Source organism: Mercenaria mercenaria, chromosome 3 (genome assembly GCF_021730395.1).
Source record: "Mercenaria mercenaria strain notata chromosome 3, MADL_Memer_1, whole genome shotgun sequence".
Classification (NCBI taxonomy): domain Eukaryota; kingdom Metazoa; phylum Mollusca; class Bivalvia; order Venerida; family Veneridae; genus Mercenaria; species Mercenaria mercenaria.
This window is the reverse complement of record NC_069363.1, coordinates 89,639,441-89,661,398: the sequence shown is the minus strand read 5'-3', so window position 1 is coordinate 89,661,398 and position 21,958 is coordinate 89,639,441. Positions and strand designations below refer to the sequence as shown.

Below are 21,958 nucleotides of genomic sequence, written 5' to 3'. Positions count from 1 at the left end.
GACCTTGACCTTAAAGCAAGTCACCTGATACAGGCGCTCTGCACGTCCTCTTGATGTGGATAACATTTGTTTCAAGTTTGTTTAAAATCCTTCAAGGAGCGGAGTCGACACGAAATTGTTAACGAACAGACGGACAGACAGACGGACAGACACACAAACAGACTGACAGACAGACAGCCAGATGAACACCTGTGGTATCCCAAAATACGTCCCTTCGGGCGTATAATAACAACAAAGGAATGGAGACGCAAGATATTACGTTTTCTACAATGTTTTACCTGCTGACCTACATTTTGATCCCGACTGACCCAGTTTAGATTGTTTCATGTTGGACGACGACGACGACGATGGAATACGGATACATTGCGATCAGACTAGCTCATCTTTTCAACTTTGTCGCAGATGCGCAACTTATAATATTGAAGAACATTTCAGGAAAGTGTTATGACGCTAGATCAAATACTTTTTGCGATATGTATAACAAAACATTTCTCTGGCGAACAGACGGACGGACAGACATATCCAAATATTATCCTGTGCAGTGACATATTAAGCCAGACCTTACCATCATTATAGGAATGTTTTCCTACCAAACATAAATTAAAATTATCATGTTGAGACGGTCCCCTTGAAAAATCGATCGTCTTAGGTGTTCACAGTCCACGTAGACTTAATTCGTAAATGTCTATTATTAACACTGCAGTCAGCAACAGTCAGTACGATTGTATGTTTGACTTTATTCCGCATGTTATATCTAAAACGGTCCACAAGTACGTATCGATACTGCACAAATACCTCTCAAAGCGCCAGTAATACCTCTCATTGCTCCTCAAATACCACTCAATGCTCATTATATACTCCTCAGTACCTGCCCTTATTGTTACCATCTCAATACATTTTATTATGTTTACAAAGAATGAGTATGCCTAATAAATCCTGTTTGTCTTTATGGGCCCAATCAGACATTGAACTTGTCAAGGGTGTCGGTGAGCGATTGTCACACATTTTACCCATCTGTGCTGACACTTATTCATATAAATCGAGGGGTAATGCCAGCGTCTTTGTTTATATCATTTACATGTAATTATGACTAACCACTCGAAACTTCACTTTCCGGACCCTATGTATCTTACTATTTTGAGTAGAAAAGTGTTAGAAGATATACTTCCGTTGTTTCAATTGATAAAAGTAATTAATCAACACGCGCATCTATACTTGAACGGACGTGGTGTAGTTTGAACTTTGCGAGGATACTTGTGTTATTGCTTGATGAAACATTTTATCAAAGGAGAATAAGTTACATGATAAAAGATTAACATCGATCTACATATGAATGTAAGAGAAATATTTAATAGCTTTATACAGAAACATGGCTTAGAAACTCTCATTATTAGATGACGGGATTGTATTGTTGTTTTAAGTACTAGAATTAAAAAAAACTGATTTTAAATCTTTCTCAACTTTTATATTTGTAATGACAGGTCTTAACTGAAAACATTTTCACGAGACCACAATGTAACGAATTTTATTGCAATATTACAGGTCTATGAAATAACTTCATTCCGCTTTTTCATGATGACTGGAAAAATGTATTTTTCAAACCATTGAGAATTAATTATCTAACATTGCCAGGCATTAAGAACAGGAAAACAAATGTACTACCACTTCCTGTTACCATGATATCAAATGTTTTCGTATTATTTTCTTTGAAATCGTATTTTAAGAACCTACTTAAAGATGTTCATATATATAATTCACATTACGGCTTCTTATCGTTAGTGTCTTGTCATGCGTTAGATCTGATTTATTAGACTATTACAGGAGTAAGGTCAGTAATTTGGTAAAAATATGCTTCCGTGGTGGAAGAAAAAAGATTCTATTTTCCAGATTTTGCGCAGTCTCATGTAGAACGTCCTTTAATCACATTTATTCACTGCAAAAATGCATTTTGAGTGAAATAGGACGGTTCGGAAATGTGCATCTCGAGTATTTCTCATGTAGTGCGTATACAGTTTGATGTAGAAATGTCTTTCTTGTTAATTTGTCGAACAAATGGTATATATACTGGTGTAAACAATCTTATATTAATTCTGTGTAATAGGGGCCTCCTTGGCGAAGTGGTTAAGGTCGCCGACTTCAAATCACTTGCCCCTCATTGTTCAAGCCTCACTCTGGGCGTTGAATTCTTCATGTGAGGAAACCATCCATCTGTCTTACGGAAGGTCGGTGATGAAATAATGTACGGAGGGTACCTGGTGTCTTCCCCCACCATAAAAGCTGGAAAGTCGCCATATGACCTATAATTGCGTCGGTGCGACGTTCAACCCAGCAAAATAAATGAATAAAATAATTATGTGTAAAAGTTGATGCAGTCATAGATATAATATAAAACATACCAAAACACACGGCATTACTGTCTTTGTAAGATTTGAGCCTGCTTAAAACGGTGAGTGTTCTTTATACGATTTTCTGAATTGTATAATTAAAGTAGACGGTTCAGAAGCTAGAAGTCTCACCTTCCTACAATAAAAAAACCGGAAGGAAATGGTTTGGTGCAGGGTAGCCCTTCTGGATGGCAGCACATTCGAGCTCAAAGGGATTGATGTAAGTTGAAATTTTATACATTGGCGAATTTATAAAGAATCGCTAGTTTCAGTTGGTCTTTGTTTTTTTTTTTTGGTCGATTTAAAGTCATTGAAAAGCTTTGCATGGCTTGATTATATCTTTATTGATGTAAAAATCTTGCAAACACGTTTACAAATTATTTTTTATATTCTGTAACAGAAAATATGCACCATAGACACAAGTATCCTTTGGGACCAGGAAATTTAAGCAGAACAAGTCAGAATCTTATACTGGTTCATTGTTAACACAATATTTTAAATTGCAGAAAAACTCTAACGGACACTTGGTCTTTGATGAAGTGACAAAATACATCAATCTAATAGAGACAGACTACTTTGGGTTAACTTTCAGGGATGAAACTAACAGAAATGTGAGAAATGTTATATACAAAAACATAACATTTAGTGCTACGATTTAGAAAAAAAATAAAAATTGTATGTGTTTTTCCAATCTGTAGCTTAAACTTCAAGTCAAATAGTCGGGCAAGTTAGTTATGTTGTGGGTTATCATAATGTCCCCAAACCAGCACTAAAATTACAAAAAAAAATGTATAAAATTCCTCGGATTTTGTTTGTTAATTTCAGCTTTAGCCACCTTGCAGTATATATAGAACAAATAAAAGAATGTACTTGACAATTTCTTTGGAGATAAAATAAATAGCTTCCGCTTTTAGGCTAGATTTGAAGTTATTTCAGTTATAAGTCTACATGAATTTGAACTGGTATCACCATATTTGGAGTTATGAAATTCCATTTCTAGTTCAGTAGTGAGAGAGGCTGCCATGATTGAAAAAATACGGACATATAATACTGTAGCTTGTTATAGGATACTAGGTCAACAGAACATGTACTGTACATGCTGCAGTACTACCAACTGATATGTAAATATAGGACCTCTGTTGCCAGGTACTAAGCCCTCCAACTCTACTTAGGTCCGTCAAGGCTTCTAGCTTGTTTTTCCTTATACTCAGTTGATTTCCCTCACCTGAGGCTCCTTTTCAACCTCATATAATACGATAACATTATGTGAAAGGTTTGAAAACAAAGTTGTACAGTCCATAAAATAAACAAACGTGTTTGTAAACATGGACGGATCCAAATGAAAGGGGAAGAAACATTATATAGAAATATTCCGATGGCAAAATACAATACATATCCGTAGCCCTGACCAACCTATAAACCGGGCAAGTCTATTTTATAAGTACACCCACGGCTGACCCATTTAAACGAGCTGTAGTTTGAGCATTTGTTTGTTGTTTTATTTATATATGTGTATGTATATGTACACTACATAATATATTATTCTTCAAACAAGCTAAATGTGTCCCTTATAGTTAAATCGTTTGTAATACAGTTGTATTTACTATACATTAGATAATAAGCAGAATTTATAATACTTTATAACTTGTCAAAGTCAAATATATGTCAATTAATCTGTAATAAAGTTTATTTCTTTCTTCATAATGACACTGATAATTCCTGAGAAAACCCTTTTCTCTCTATGCTCATCGCAACAGTCAGAGATAAGAAATATTGTATTTTTTTCTGAAAGTGCTATTTGAGATGATTTAATGGCAAAGATATTAATTTTAAAAGTCTCTAACGACTGATGCCAGTCTATTACTATTCCATTGTTACAATTTTTTTGTCAGATTAATAGAAGATAATGTGTAATTTGTTATTTTCTTTTTAGTTCTGGTTGAATAACACAAAAAAGATCTCAAAGCAAGTAAAAGGTAAGTGATACAACACGGTAAAACAGCATTACAATACCCTTAGCATGTATTATCAATGACAACACTAGAAGGACGAGTGAGAAATGTATCAGTGTAGTGCAGAGCAACCTTTATACATCTAATCAAGAAGTTTCTGTGGAGTGAGTGGTCCACTGTGGAGACATGGTTTATTTATTTCCTTTGGAGGACGAGTAAGTCTTGGTTTAATCTGTTATAGTATAAAGGAGATTTTATTGTTACAGCGTCCGATACGAGTACAGCAACTCAAAGGTTATAGCCGAGACCGCGTTGTACCAAGGACTTTGGAACCAGTATTTTCCTTGCTTGGCGTTCAGCATTATAACAGAAAGCAGTTTCTCTTGTAGCACGAGAGTCTATAAGGAATAATGTGTGAAGAGTGATTAATATCAGTTATGGAACTCTTTTGACAATAGACCTCAAACTGATTAACTAGTATAAACTTAATAATGGTCAGTAAATGATATCATGATTTAAACTGTTGCCAAGGTAAGAACTGATGACTGTGAGAAGGAGTGAAATGTTTTTTTAAAGAAAAATTCTTGGGTTTGAGGTTTGATTTAGATATTTTCGCAGTGATGATATAATACCCTAGGTGTGATCACCGTTGTTCATGCAGCAAATAAGACTTTCTAAGACAAAACAAATTCAACAATGTTTTACATACAATTGTTATTTATGTAGTCCTGACATAAGAAAACTAATTATCATGAAAAGACAGAGATTTAAAGTCAAAAAGCCCGTGAATGGCAGCGGTGGTCTAATGGATAAGGTGTCGGTCCGCTTAATCCGGGATAACGACAAGCCTTCTCATATGGCACCAGTACTGTTTTTCCAGGAAGAAGAGTCGAGAGTGGTTCAATATGCTAAAAGTATCTTATAGCAAAGCATAGCATAGTTTACGCGTTTAAAGGATGAAAATGGGAATGTTGTGTTTTATGGCACTTCCTCTGTGAACACACTCAAAATTCGATTAGGTTCAGATCGCTTTCTAAATATACAATGACACAAATACATTATTTATAAAAAATTCTGAATTAACCCTTCAATAATAGCAAGATTTGTTAAAACATATAGCAGTTTTCATGTCATGTTACACTGCGAACCTATTGCAAACTAGAAACTGTTTGTTAGTTAGCAAACACTAGAATTTTTTTTACATAATATGTAAAGTTGCGGTCATACATTTCCATAGGTCTGTATAATGTCATCATACAGATTCCCTATCGAAACGAAAATTATATCATTTCAAGGCTTTTTTCATGATCTGTGATGAAATTATTAACATATAACGTAAGATATATAACAACGCCATAAGTAACACCATAACTAGTATCAGAAAGACAAAAAAATTAATACTTCTAGTCTTTCGTACTACAATAAATATTTGTTCAGTAACCTCCTGTAACGATAAATTGTGAACCCTTGCAAAGATGTGGGTTGCAGTCTGTTGTGCTGATTAAATTTGACCACAATTGGTATAGAGTATCGAGATGTGTGTATGTGTTGAACATTTCAAAGTGATGCTTTTTGCAGTAAAAATATATTCAGCCGTATGTTTGTTGCGTTTTCAAATCTCGTCAGTGTCGTGTTGAAAAATTCTAGGTAGGTTAATCTATAACTGTCACATAGAAAAGGGGAATAAACCAATAATAAATAAACAAACAAACATTGATAGATATAGTTTTGACAGTAAACAGTATGCATGATTATGCTTTTTAGGAGGAGCATGGCTTTTCGAGTTTCATGTGAAGTTTTATCCTCCAGATCCAATAACCCTGAAAGAAAACATCACAAGATACCAGCTAAGTTTACAAGTCAGGAAAGATCTCTATAATGGCAGGTAAATATTGTTTAAACAACATCTTTAAAGTGGTTGCAAGTGGTAAGTGCATGTAAAATAAAATTATTAATTATGCAGCTGGAAGCATGGGGTTCCTTTAAAGTAGCACCATATTTCCGCTGCAACATCCGCCCATAACCTCTCGATACAAGCTATTATTCTTAGGCGATATATGTTTTGATTTTTCTGTCTTTAGAAATCATGGATTATTAGACCAGAAATAAATTAGATATATTGCTTTGATAAACAAAGAACAATGTGTTTCAACTGATTTATTCATTTACATTGTATTTATTTTGTATATGATCCATACGAGTCTGTCGTATTCTAGGATTCGAAACCAGCTTTTGGTTTCCCGGGACTTACAATAGTATGATAAATTAATACTTAAGTTCAAAATGTATTAGACATCTACAAAGTTCTTGTTTTAACTTCTACGTTATGTGTTGAATGTCATGAATTGTCTTACTTTTTTCAACAATACCTTATTTTATTTTAATATTATTTTTAACACTATAAGCATAGTTTGGAATTTATTGGTTATATTTATCATTACTCTTACATAAATAACGTATGTGTTAATCTAGTAACAGTGTTTAAACTCTTTGAGGCATCGTTTAAACATTTTTGATGCATTTATCTATTTATTTGTTTATTTATCTATCTATTTATATGTAAGGTATCCCGTTGGAAATTCTTTTGTCAAAACATTCATAACCCTTACTATGCTGGACAGGATTGATTCTGCCTTTGCGATCAGTGCAAATTTTGATCAGCCTGCACATCCGTGCAGTCTGATCATGACCTGCACTTTTCGCCATTCAATCAGTCTGCTTCTGGTATGCATCCCTTTTAAACAGTTAATGGTTATGTCCAAATTAAAAGACGGACAAGTTCATTTTAGAAATTTAGGACTAGAGTAATGTCAGGGTCTGAGTGGTGTGTTTGAGTCTGTTTCAATAATCCTGACTAGAAGTACTTAAAGAAACAGATAGACAGAATGCTACATCAACAAGCTGGGTAGTCTATAATTGCCATAGAACAATGTCACTTTGTCAGTAGCCATGTTGTTGAAATGAAGTAGTCTGATGAAGAATGGTCCTGCATTCTGATGGGGCTTATCTACCTCGGGTTTGAGCCTCTGATATATTCTTTACTGTACAATATATATCATTTTTACCTTCAGACTTTTATGTTCCTTTGCCACATACGCACTCCTCGGTTCATACACTGTACAGGCCGAATTGGGCGACTGGGACCAGAAGAAGTTCGGCGACTCCGTCGAATATATACATGACTTTAATTTCGCTCCGGGACAGAATATAGATCTTTTAAAGAAAATCGTCGAACTTCACAAAACTCACAGGTGAATGAGCAAACAACACTGGGTAACAAATCAATACTCTTATTAAAAAATGTATATAATAAAACGTTCAATACACTTAACAAATGTAGCTGCATGTTGATACCTTGGCAATCTATCTCATATTTCTAACAGTACACTTATTTTTTTGGTGAAATTTCGTCAAAAATGGAACAACATCTAACACGAGTACAATCGGATATAATTGAAATGATTTAATAAAACTTTATCAGAATACACGTCTATGTTATTTGCAACCCATTTAGGTTACAAACAAACTTTAATCGTCAAGATTTTAAACATGCCATTACTAGTTTTTCCCCATTGTCTCTTTTCAAAATATGCTACATTTATATATCATTATCAATGTATTATAAAACATTTATATATATATTTTTATATATATAATTTTGTGCGCAAAATGGTAAGAATAAAATTTTCAAGGAAAGCACAAAAAATTGCAACAGAAATCTCAACCAGGCAATACATGAGTGTAAAAAGGAGGTGAGATTTTAAAGATGAATGCGCATCCTTTAACTACTATGATGTACATATATTGCGCCCGTGTCCCGGTAGTTAAATCTCCTAAATTTAAATATATTTCAATTTTTTTACTTCATCTACAACCAAAATTTTTTTATATTCTTAGGAATTTTTGATATTACATTCAGCCTATACAAGTTTTCTGTCACAACGTATTTAAGATATCATTTACAAAATTGCATTTGTGCTTACGTTCTTTTTAGATATCATATAAAGTGGACGATATATATCTGTAAAATAATCTAATCCAACATAAACAATAGATATTTTCCGTGTTAATATTACAAATGAACAGAAACGTTTTGGTTGGTTTTCATTAAACCACAGCATAAGGTTATATGTTGGGTTTAGGGTCACACCGACACAGTTTTGATTCTAAATAATGCAATGACAGGTGGTTTAATACCTTAAGACAATTTACCAAAGTAAATAATTTCTGAATTTTGAATAATTGTTTAATTGGTTTTACATCCATTACTTATGAGATGGATGCATTTTGCTATAATAATGTCATTGGACATGTTAAGTTCAGCTATGTAATTTGTTTACATTAATTTTATCTTGCTAAATTACGACTAAATTACCGATTGATCAAGGTTCTATCTAGCCGCAATATTTTTGTACGATTGGGGAGCAGGTTTTATCTTGAATTTCACTAGCTTTTGAGATAAATTACACTTGTTCTTTTTTATTTTTTCCAGAGGACAAACTCCAGCTGTAGCTGATGCTAATTTTCTGAAGAACGCTAAAACCGTTAATATGTACGGAGAGGATATGCACGACGTAAAAGTGCGTACGTGCATGCGTCCGTTCTTGTGTGCGTCCGTTCTTGCGTACGTGAAGGAGTGTGTGAGTGAACGAACGAGTGAATGAGTGAGTGAGTGATTGAGTACGACGTTAAAGTGCGTATGTGCATGCGTCCGTTCTTGTGTGCGTCCGTTCTGCCGTAGTGAGTGAGTGCGTGCGTGCGTGCGTGCGTGCCTGCGTGCGTGCCTGCCTGCCTGCCTGCATGCCTGCGTGCCTGCCTGTCTATGTGCGTGCGTGCGTGTTCGGGTTTAGTATCTTTTTTCAACAATGTTTATATCACAGTTATATGGCATTGAGAACTTTGTTGACACGTGTTACATTAAACTGGTTGCTAAGCGCCAAACGAGAAACTACGAGTACCATTTTTCACGGTTTTTTTTTTTTTTTTTTTTTTTTTTGCTTTGCATTACTCGACAATAGAGCGAACCCACAAACTCCCGAACTCGAATTGGGCGCTCTACCACAATACTATTGAAGCGGTATGACGTATAGGTACTCTGCAGCCCGTCACATTCCGTTTAATGACACGTTTGTATATACTCTCAGAGCTCAGATACTGCAAACTTCTTATAGAACTCTTAAAAGCCGTGTACCAATACGTTGAATTTCAACGTCAACTTTGAAAATCTGTAGTGCTGATAATATGCAGACCATATGCAGACCATATGTTATAATGGAACTATCTAACTATCTTCAAGCAAAATGTTTTTGAAATATTTCAATTACTTGAAGAATTGTGCTAATAAAACTTTAAGAATTTGAAAGCTACATCTAACTTTATATTTGAAATGTTGATGAATATTGGTTCTAATTTATATGAATACAGTATGGAAATGTCGAATTCAGCTTCAAAATTTTTTAGCAATTATTTGTCAGCAAAGAGCTAGTAACCTATTAAATTCAGTTAACATTTTATCAATATATAAATAAAGACAATTACAGGAAAACTTATTATTAATTCAAATGGCAATTTTCTTGAATATATTAGTTATTGTGACAATTGTAAATTTGTATTAAAGGATGCAGAAGACAAAAAGTTGTCCCTTGGGATCTGTGCCAATGGTGTTTCTGTATACCAAGACAGAGTAAGGATCAGTCGATTTGTGTGGTCTAAAATACTGAAAATAGAGTTTGTAAGGGACCTATTAAAAATTAAAATCATTAATAGAGAGGTGAGTAATTGATACTATTTGAAGAGGTAAACTGTCTGAAAACAAGTTGCTCATTCTACATTCTTATATGCTTGTTTCTGTTAACACGTGCTTAACGTTGGTATCGACAAAGAAAGAGCGCTACTATATCTTATCTTCTGTGTTAGATAACGGGCATAATAGAATCAAAATAAAAGATAGCAAAATTGTGTTTTACTTAAATAAATACATTTAAAATCGGCGCAGTTCTAACACACACACTCAAATACAAAGCAAATGCACGAGGACAAAACAACCAAATAAAGGAACGCAGTGGGGCAAGTATTTTACAACAAAATTCCATATTGTGGCTTTAGTTAATTTGTAAAACCTAAATTACTGAAACTCTCAATTAAAAAATACTCCAGCTAAATTTCATTCGTGTGGAGTTATATAATTTGTGTGGTCTAAAAATTCATTTTGTATCAAACCATATCTCTGCTTTAAGCAAAATTATGTACGTTGCCCAAAATACTGTAACTCATACAAATGACACTAATTCTAAACAGAAATATCTCTTGAGAGTTGTTGGATATACTACGTTTTATGTTCTGTTATTCCAAGCCTTTTACGTAAATATAACATGTATAACTTTGAGGTTATATATTCTCTCTTACAGTTGCTTTTGAGCGCGCATGGGTATTTTTCACTAGCATGAAAGCATCAATTTTCTAGAATGTGGTTTTTGCAATACTTTTCATTAGTCATACCTACACAACTAAATTAATATACAAGTATTGATCTGTCAACATTTACGTGTTTTGTCTAAACAGTTTGCTCTTGTTTTAATCAAGGACTGTTTAAAATGAATGAAACTATTATATATGTGATGTTAAAGGTCTGTGGAAAAGTTTCAACTGATTTATGTTTTCAGTTGTTACATTTATCATAGTTTAACCTCATAAGAGGACAAAAAACAAACATGTTCGACTGAACCATCAAATGCCCTCTATATATTACGTTAGATGGAAGCCAAATCAATATATCAATTGGTGTCATGGAAAATGATGTTTGGTAATCAAATAAAAAAGGGTAACATCACTTGATGTTTCTAGGTATCCTGAAAAATTAGATAACAAAAGTCTTTACATTTTTTTCTAGCAACACGAAATCACAATCGGTTTTCGATGCCATACCTACAAGCTAGCAAAGAGTTTATGGAAATCTTGCGTGGAACACCATGCTTTCTTCAGGTGAGTTTGCATAAAAACAACAGAAATAACAGCAGCGCTCTGTCGAGTTAGAGTCAGGATATCTTTGGCCGGGTGGTAAAAGTTATATGACTTCGATTGTCTTCACTCTGATAGTAAGTTATAAAAATGTTGGTAATATAACTTCTACAATACCCTGTTTCATTTCCTAGCAGTTGGAACTCTTGTGCAAGAAATTTATTTTTGTACGTCAACAATTATTTACATGATGCCGTAAGATGTATCTGCCTCAAAAAAGTAAAACATATTTTTCATATTGGAAAACATATATCTTAAAAGAAACATCAAACATGTTTGCAAATGACAAATATTGAACGTTAACGTGTGTAATTATGAGTATAAAAGCGCTATTTGATCTGCAGGTTGGAAACAGCCTTTCCCAAAAGTTCATCAACGTTTTCATCTCGTTTTCTCTACTCTGGTAGAACTGCAGTCGAGGCAAGAAAAGCTGCAGAAATGATAAAACGTGAAGAACCACACATAGTGCGTACTGCTGAACGAAGGTCATTTGGTAATAAGCACAAAGGTATAGCTGACAGTGAGTAAATTAAATCATTTATGCGACGAAAACAACATCTCCAAGACCTAAGTTTTTTTTTAAATTCTAACCTATTGATTTTGAGGTAATTAGGTCAAAGGTGTTCACTTGAGAGTGAAAATAGTCAAACTTGATAGCCTTTTGGCCTGAAATGTATAATCTTTTTTGGTGGATGTAGGTACATTTCAGTCAATCAGGAGCTAAACTGCCATGTCACAGTAGCATAGAGGCTGAAAATGCGATACCATTAATAATGCACGTGTATATGGACCTACGTCCGTCAGTTTTAAATGGACTATCGCAGATGTCTGTAGCTGACAGTTGTGGAATCAGTTGATTTAGGAGCATGGTTATAGCGTATTTGACACCAAAACTCACTTATGTATCTCAAAACTGGGTAAAATGGACAACAAACATATTTACTACTCTTGCTATTCCTGTAAGGTATTGGTTTACTAGTAATGGGGTACTTACTTCATGCAACCTTTTAGTATCCGGCAGCAGTGTGGGATATTTATCAGCATAATATGATGATATTTATACAATGAAAAGGTTATAATAACTCAAATACAAGAATACTTCTAATTAAGATTTCAGTTAGATATCAAATATAAGATAATCTTATACATAAAATTTGTGAAATATCTTTTGATTTGTGTTCTCATAACAGTATAGTAGACAAATCTACGAAATCATGATTTTGTGAACAAACGTTAGAAGATTTCACGGTAAAGTCAATTTATGAAATTAAACAGCAACAAGCAAATAAAACGTGTCGTTATAAATTTATACTCCAAGAAAACTTTGTTGGGGGACTATACGGGAACTCTATAGGAATCACTCAGTTTCATCCGTCCCTTTCCCATTCCATACATGAAACCAATACAGCTTACAATATGTTTGTAGGATCTAAAGACATGTTCACATACCAGGTTCCATAACTATGTCTTGTGATTTGACAAAACTATGTCCCGTTTTCATTTTGAAATTTTTACTAAATGGTCATTTCTTTCTATATTTCTAAAACCTTTTCATGAATTTGATAAAAATATCACACAATCATGTGAGATGTGAATTGCACGTCATGTTTCATTACTCTGGTTTTTATTTTGACAAATCTTTTCCCTCTCTTGACATACTAAATTTTACAATATTGATGTTTTCTTTAGTTTAGTTAATTTAGTTTAGTTATTTGTTTTAGCTCGATATTGATGAAAGCTTTAAGCTTATTGTAACCACTCTCAAGTTCCTGAAAAACCAGTACGGGCATCTTATGAGAAGTCAAGGTCGTGACCCCAGTAGGGCTCGAACCCACGACCCCTGAATTGAGCGGCCGACACCTTACCCCTTTAAAAATCTAAACAAATGAAGATGTATACTGGAACTTTAAAACAGATCGTATGGATCATAAAGTAATTCCATATACATTTTGTACAATGTTCTATAATTCTGTCTTGTTTCCTGACACGATCTGAAATGTCGAAATACTGACTCTTCAATATTTCTGACATTTGTCCAAGCACGTGATTGAAACTTCACACAAATATTTGAGATCAAAATGTCAATTTGCACATTACGTACCGTTTCTCCCAGTTTTATTTTGACGGTATTTCACTTTTTAATTAGAAAATGTAGCAAAAATAGTGATTTTGTTTTAAACTTTCTAAAACCAATCAACCTTGTGATCCAGATGCCATCTTGGAGGGAGACAGAAATACTGAAGAGATATATAGCAAAGTACAGAAGCGGCCAACATGCGAGAACGCTTCAGACAAATTAGATCATCAAGGAGCTGAGGTTTGTATTCGTCGGAATTTACTTTTATACTTGTATAGTAATGAACACTTAATGTCTTTCTTTTATTTGTTTCTTGGACAAGTTTAGGGTCAATGTACACTTGAATTCTATGACTAAGAAGATGCTATGTGGATATATGGGGTGTTGTACGTTTCATTACCTTCTATGAACAGACTGAGTCAAAGTGAATCCGCTCTTAATTTGCTTCCAAATGGTCTTCTTTTAGATCTTATTGGTGCATGTATTGGGTTATTATAAGGAGTTGCAATGGCAACTTATGACTTGGTTGCAAGGATCGAGGCAGTCATCTGGTCACACCACCCATGATCGCATAATATAAAAGTAGTATGGTACAAATTATTGAAATAATTATGTATTTTTTCAAGCATTACAATTTAATCACTTGAAAGTATAAAATATTCAGTAGCAAAATACGTTTTCCAAGAAGACAGCATTATCCAAACGTTACCCTATATTCATATAGCCATTTAAATATAAGGTTATATTGTCAAACCTGTTTGCAAAGTCAGTTCTTGGATGATTTTTAAAATATGGTATTTGCTGACCAGTGATCTTCCAAACCGTCAATCTGACGAGGCAAAATGCATAGCGCACGACCAACGTCATTTGCTCTAACTCTTTGTGTCCACACAACGTCTTTTTATAGCAAGGTCAAAAGTCAAATAAGAAAATCAACGTTTCATGAGAACAGTGACTGTCCAGCCCCCTCTCTCCTCAAAGCGTAAACCTATGGCAAAATAAGCGTAGAAAACACAATTATTACTTGAACTCCTCTACATATGCAAAGTAAAACATTAAAATAACAAGGGATAAACAAGCAAAAGGCACACAGTGGTGCATCAGCTTGGATCAGTAGTGGCAAAAATTATATGTTACCCAGTAGTACCATGTGTTAGGTTTGAAATAGTACACACCTTACGCATGTATAGCAAGTTAAAATATATATGTACACTACCACAAAATACCTGAGGTTGTTTCAAGAGTTATGGCCCTGTTTCGGACAAAAACGTTTGAGCATCACCAAATCATAGAAAGAAAGAATTGTTTGACATGAAAAAAAGCATATAAAACATTTATATCATTCTACAAAACCATTGTTAATTTTCTCGTACATGTATAGAATGCCGGAAAGGGACTGCATAAAGGAGCCATACTTCTGGACAGTTAAACGCCTTTAAAAACTCATCATTTACAACATCGTTCTTTTACAATTGTTTACTTTTATTTCTTTACAAATGGCATTCTTTTTAATGGGGGCAACTCTTTTTTATAATACTTTAAGTATCCAATTCTACGGGACAAACAGTATGATAGGTTGTTCGTTTACTAAACATTTTTGTGGTTTTGTGATATACTGTTTAACCTTAACAAATAACATCTAATGGTAAATGTAGCAAAACAAATAGGAACGTGGTACAAATACTTTTGCAGTATTTTTCAGTGTTTTAAATGATATTATATATTCAGGTTACAAATAATACAATGTATTTTGCGTTTTAATTAGGTGATCACAACATACAAAGCGTGCGTCGGATGATCATTTACCGGGAGGTGAAAAGTGTGACATCGGAAAATGATTTCAGTGTGTACGAATAGAGCAGAATCTACAGATATCCATGTAATAACAGGTGTTATAACACTGACTGCGAATCGAGACCGTTTTATATACTTCGAAATAATATACATTTGCAAATGTACACGTTTTTCGTTTTGTAAAGGTGTGTTTATTAAGCAAATTTAGACAAGATGTTTCTCAGACGTCAACTTCTTTTACATTTTTGCATAACAATGTACATTTTTACATTACAATGTACATTTTTACATTACAAGTGTTGTTTTGATTTGTAACATGTAGTTTTAAAGAGACATATCTAATAACAAAACAGATAAATCTCTACATTTTTGGAATTTATCCCCTACAAATATATACATGATATTATTAAAGAACTCTATTGTAAAAAAAATAGAATATTTCTTCACATAATAATGTTGTATCGTATTGATAATGAATATGATATAGAGATCATAACAGTATGTAAAATAAATGAGCCGCGCCATGAGAAAACCAACATAGTGGGTTTGCGACCAGCATGGATCCAGACCAGCCTGCGCATCCGCGCAGTCTGGTCAGGATCCATGCTGTTCGCTAACAGTTTCTCCAATTTCAATAGGCTTTAAAAGCGAACAGCATGGAACCTGACCAGACTGCGCGGATGCGCAGGCTGATCTGGATCCATGCTGGTCGCAAAGCCACTATGTTGGTTTTCCCATGGCACGGCTCAAATAAAGATTGTATGAGGAAGTGTAAGGAGACCTTATTTATTTGTCTCGAGGTTATATAGTTGTGGAATACCACTTTTTCGGTTCATACGATGTGCCTTTTAATGTATTTAAACGTGTTTGGCAAAACTCCTGATTAAGATGGGCTCCTGGGTATTTGTTAAGAGATGACTCATGGCTCTTGAATTGGTTAAAAACCTCTACAGTATCCCAAAAGTTTATTAAATATAACATTATGTGCATAGTTTTCAAATGTTAATTCATACATCCTTTAATAAAACAGAGTTGTTGCTCTTGACTTTGCTAAAATGACCAGTTTGGAAGTTGTGTTTTGACCTTGAACTGAAACCTTAAGATCTGAGTTCACAGGAAACATACACGAGCATCAAAATATTGCACATGTGAAACAAACTGTCAAGAAAACCATGTTTTCCAATCAACACAAACTAGAAATATACATAATATTCAGGAAATTATCTTGAGCATTTCATTGTCAAAAGAAATAAAGGCGTTTTGAATCTATCATTTTGAAAATCACATTTGAGTTGTTTACATGTGCACCGGTTTATTTTTATGAGAACAGAAAGTATCGGATTTTTTTAATTAAAACTTTATCAAGATTTTCCGCTGGTTTTACTGCTGAAAGCGTTATGATTAAATAGGATAAATGCAGCTTCATTGAAATGTTAATTTCAGCTTCATGAAAACAGTTATTCATTTAGAGTTTAATATTATTGTCAACAAACACTATTTATCATACTCTTTTTCTGAATCATATATATTTATAGCTTACTAATATCTTGGGAACTTGCGACATCTCATTTCATTCTCTGTTAATGGTTGGATATCGATATGAAAGTAATCCTTAGGACCAAACACGAAATTAAAGAGTGGCTGCCGCCTTTCGAAGTTCCCATAAGTACATAATGAAGGCAAAGGTCAAATGGGTGCATTCTCACAAATAACTTTAACCATTGTAAGGTGATGTTATTTTATTTCTTCTTTTCATCACCAGAATATAGATTGAATATTAACAGTCAAAGAATTTTACTGCTTATTAATTTATTCAGGACAATCTGCCTAAAAGGTGACCTCTGGCAAACTGTGTTAGTGTTCGACAGCCATAATTATAATCATCTACTGAATAATGCAAAAATATACTTGAGGGTCGTCCTATCCTTAGTGTCGTTTCAGTGTCAAAGGAAAGTAATGTCAAATGTCTACAAGTCACACTTAGAATTGTCGACTTAACTCACATATATATACGTATACTATTAATGGCACTAAATAATGATGTAAGTTTGGAAAACATTGCAAGGTTAAGACATTTCAGGCAATACAAGAATTAAAAACTAATTTTAACGCTGATGTTAATTATTCTTATTATTATTTTATTATTTTACACTCTTTGACAAGTTTGTTTCAAAACGGAAAAATGGTGTATGTAGTGAGAAAGCAGGATGTTAAATGAAAACGATGATACAAGAGTAATGTGTAGACATGTAACATATATCCCGACTGGTTATAAAGAGAGAATGACAGAAATAAATCCACCTGCACTTACATAAACGTTTCTAAGCAAACAAAGAATGTGACACTCCTTACAGGTCAATCACAAAAAGACACTGAAGTAGAAAGATGCAAACGGGTTGCTTCAAATAACGTTCAGCTGTTACATTTTATTTGTATGAACGATACACAAATGAGGATCTGGTAAAAAGGATGGGAACTGTCAGTTATTTATATAAAGGAAACTGGGGATTGATTTAAACGCGTGTGAGGAATGCTAAACTCACATCTTAACCCTATTTTCAACTTGTTACATCAGACGATTTAAATAAAATATTTTTTGATAATGTTAAGGTAGTTCTGCACGTTTGATAAACCGGAAATGATGGCGTAACGTCATTTATCCGTCCGGAAAACGTAGAATAAAGCCTGGATTCGGGGTACGGAAATGAAAAAAAAACAACATTTTATGAATTAATGGCAACCCGTGAGTACATATGTACATTGGCACTGTTACTATCTTTCTAAAGTTAAAATATGATATTAAAACATCTGACACGTTAAATAATTCAAAATAATGTCTCGAAATAAGCTTGAAATGTGCTGTTCACTTTAATCATGGTCAAATATCTCAAAAAATAAGCAAACGGACCTATATATTTTATTTCACCACATTATAGAGCATATGTTTATTTATGACTGTAGGACGTTTCATTAAAATATACATTGTAGAAAAAAATATATATTTGCGAAAATGTTATGGAAGTTGTGATTTTCCCATAGACTTCCATTATGAACAATTGCGTGAGGTCCAAATTTTTCAAATCAATCTAGCAAAAAACAAAGCACACTTTTTATCTACTGAATTTTCTAAGTATATTTTGAAGTTTTGAAAAATCGGGGTTAAAACAAATTCTACATTGTAGAAATAATTTCGATCCGAACGTTCAGAACTACCTTAAACTCTAATGGCGATTAAAAAGAAACAAGGATGTATATCCAAGAGAGAATGCCTCAGCAAGTGGGCATGCACATGGTACGCAAGAACACACACACACGCACATACGTACACACATGCACAGACGAAGCAAATACGCAAGAACAAAACGAACAAGAAGAGGAACACAGCGGGACAACAGCTTGAAACAGACAGTGGCAAAAATGCATTGGAATAAAAACGTGTTTATGGTGCATAACTAAACTCACTTTTAACCCCCGCCATTTTGTAAAGTCACAGGACAGTGGTAATAAAAGTGAGCCCACCAGGGTAATCCCGATAAAATAGAAGGCATGGTACATAAACTTGAAAGTTTGTGTAAAATGTAAACATTAAGTACCAAAACGCATGCCTTTACGAAACACAGAGCATCAAGAAAAATACCCATAATTGCCCGACGAAACAGGCCAAAAGACACACATAAAAGCAGCTTTTTCTCTGATAGATATAAACTTCAATTTTGTCAGAATGTTTGTGTTAGAAAATATCGGCAGATTTTGAAACTGGGTTATCTTGGCTAAAACATTAGGTGACTGGGTCAAATCATTGAAAACTCTTGTCTACACTCTAAATTCCATTTTCTACTGGACATACATTACACCATTTGTCCTTGTTAAATCTACATCGAATTTGAAACTGAATTATCTAGGCTGAAAAAATAATGCTACTTGGTGAAGTTTCAGAAAACATGGTTAACATGCTATAAGCCATGATTTATATTCAATTTTATAAAATCTAAACTTAGTTTTTAACTGGATTTTCTGGGTTACGATGTCGTATCATAAAGAAGAAAAAATGTTAGCACTCTGGAGGCAGTATATTCTATCTGATCTTATGAAACCGGGTCAGAATGTTTGCCTTTAGCAAATTTAAGTCACCTTTGGAACTTGTTCAAGAACTAGATCGGTAAGCCAAATAATAGAAAGTTTGTTACCACTCTAGAGACTTAATTGTTTATATGATCTTTATTTATAATGCTTGTCTTAATCAAGTCTAGGTAAAGATTGAGAAATGGTGATCTGGCGTTAAAAGGTAGTTCAGTAAGTTACTTTATAGAAAATTATGCTTGACACTATAAATACCATATGTTCTACATGGAAAATATAGAATAGATATAAAACAGGGTTATTTATAATATAAAACTAGGTCACTATGTCATATCATAGAAAAACACAAATTCTTAACACTCTTAAGGTCTATTTTCTACCTGATCGGAGTAAAATTGGTCAGACTGTTTGTCTTTGTATAAAATTTAGGTTAAGTCTGAAACTCGGTTTTAGTTTGGTCAATAACTAGATAACTGGGTTGAATAATAGAAAAAGATCATTTTTAGCGCAAAGGCGGCAATATTTTCGATTTGATCTAAATGAGATTTAGTCAGAATATTTGTATTCATAAAATCTAGATCTATTTAAATATTGCGTTATCTGGGATTAAAAAATAGGTCACTATGTCAAATCAAAGAAAGAAATGTTAAACATCTAGAGACCTAGTGGCTTACTTTTGACTCAGGTCCAAACTGCTCAAAACAAACATGCTGACCAATTCGTAAAACGATTCGACCAGAATTGTGATCTCTGGAGCGTGCAAAGCAAAACTGCGTATGTCGGACGACGACTTCGGACAAAAGGCGAATACTCTAACTCAAATTGGCCACTGTGTCTAAGAAGAACATCTTCTGATGTTGAAGAACATTTCAGTATCAGTGACGACAGTATGTCAAATACTGTTGGCAATATGTGTAACACAAAATAAATCTGACAAACAAATGTTTCCTACTGCACATAAAGGGTAATATGAAAGATGTTCACCCCTCGAAATATGAATACAGACCTCAGCTGACACCTCGGTCGATATTCAAATATCTTGAGGTGAACTTCATCCTCTTAGTAATGCAAAAACTACATAATCCAAATTGTTGACTACAAATGTTTATGCGTTTTAGTTACGTTTTACGTAAATGGGACTTTTATCGTTCAGACAGCCAGGTTGAAAATCGACGTGTAGAAAAGACAATTATTTATGATTTCGTAACATTTATTTAAGTTTATTGATTTAAATAGGTGACACTATTACTCATTAATGTTTTAGTAATTTGCACAAAAAGGTCATTTTTCAATGTAAACCATACCCAGCCCTTAATCACCAACAGTTTACATAGTCACCGAATGTTTAAGCAGTACAGAATTTTCACAGACGATAACTGGATGATAAAGTCGGCCTTACGTTTAAGTAATCATTGTGTGTGTTCCATTGCGTGGCCATGTAACATGTGTATTCGAATTAAACGCATGCACAGAGGCTTATCGACTTTAATAACAATAGGATTTATAATAAAATTTTGTGAAAGGCATGAAAGGAAATTTCTAACTTCTGCATAAATTTATTCGTAATGGAACAATTTTATATCTTAAGGGTAAGCAAATATAGTCTAGTAAAGTTTCAACAGGTGATAGAAATGAAATCCGGCAATTCCTGAAGTTTCTCCAAACTTCTTCAAAGGCATACTTGCATATATCCAAATCAATATTCTTTGTTTTGTTTGTTTGTTTTGGGTTTAACGCCGTTTTTCAACAGTATTTCAGTCATGTAACGGCGGGCAGTTAACCTAACCAGTGTTCCTGGATTCTGTACCAGTACAAACCTGTTCTCCGCAAGTAACTGCCAACTTCCCCACATGAATCAGAGGTAGAGGACTAATGATTTCAGACACAATGTCGTTTATCAAATAGTCACGGAGAACATACGCCCCGCCCGAGGATCGAACTCACGACCCCGCGATCCGTAGACCGACGCTCTACCTACTGAGCTAAAATCAATATTCTGCAAACTGTTCTGCTTGCATACATAAGGAGTCACCGGAGCTTAAAATGCTTTAAAAACATTTCTTCTCTCCTCATGAACCGCTTTGCTAAACTTGAAGAGAAACATCCTTGCATGGACCTCATTCAAATTTTAATGTGAATGTTTTTAATAATTATCAAAAGCACGGTGTATGATTGTTGCCAAATTTGTCAGAAGCTTACGAAATTTAACAGCCAAGCAACGCAATGTGTTGATCAAAATATGGATCAAGAGCAGGTAGAGGACTATAAGAACACTAAGGAAAGTCAGTTCAATTTAGCATATTGTTCACTGAACCAAAGAGTGATGTATACAGTTATTCTCCTAATAAAATTATAATTTACATGTATATTAAAGAAACTCGTTCATGATTATTGGGGTATAAAAATTCTTTAAAAGTATCTCAAACCCTATTTGCTACATGGTAATTATAATAATTTATTGGTATACCGTAAAATCTGGTAAATAAGCGTATACGCTTATGATATTTTTAGTGGCACGTTTTTGCGCCTATATTTGAAAAGCGCTTATATTTAAGCCAACACTATGCGCTTTTATTTGATATGCGCTTATACACAAGCCATGTGCGCCTATTTTTGATATACATGTAATTTAGGCATAGTACCTAATTTAAAGA

At 33.9% G+C, this 21,958-nt stretch overlaps 1 protein-coding gene across 4 annotated transcripts; it reads left to right on the top strand.

The window, feature by feature from the left end:
- Positions 1-1,045: 1,045 nt before the first annotated feature.
- LOC123524108 (band 4.1-like protein 3) lies at positions 1,046-15,586 on the top strand. Of its 4 annotated transcripts, none has more exons than XM_053539236.1 (12): positions 1,046-1,335; positions 2,489-2,604; positions 2,891-2,995; positions 4,318-4,360; positions 6,101-6,221; positions 7,408-7,587; positions 8,829-8,916; positions 9,954-10,106; positions 11,226-11,317; positions 11,761-11,861; positions 13,564-13,670; positions 15,196-15,586. In XM_053539236.1, exons 2-12 carry the CDS (start codon positions 2,545-2,547, stop codon positions 15,226-15,228), a joined length of 1,083 nt encoding a protein of 360 aa, XP_053395211.1. In that variant the 5' UTR covers positions 1,046-1,335; positions 2,489-2,544; the 3' UTR covers positions 15,229-15,586. The 4 variants fall into 4 exon arrangements, with proteins under 4 accessions (XP_053395211.1, XP_053395210.1, XP_045157971.2 ...); XM_053539235.1 differs by having other exon boundaries at positions 1,060-1,335; positions 11,761-11,873; XM_045302036.2 differs by having other exon boundaries at positions 1,071-1,335; positions 11,698-11,861.
- The last annotated feature ends 6,372 nt before the right edge of the window (positions 15,587-21,958 follow it).

Bases quoted from the DNA above. Each gene is read 5' to 3' on its own strand.
- LOC123524108 (XM_045302034.2), top strand. From the start codon at position 2,545: ATGGTTTGGTGCAGGGTAGCCCTTCTGGATGGCAGCACATTCGAGCTC. The intron at 8,917-9,953 runs GTGCGTACGTGC...TTTGTATTAAAG, and splicing joins AGGATATGCACGACGTAAAA to GATGCAGAAGACAAAAAGTT. The intron at 11,874-13,563 runs GTGAGTAAATTA...CTTGTGATCCAG, and splicing joins GCACAAAGGTATAGCTGACA to ATGCCATCTTGGAGGGAGAC.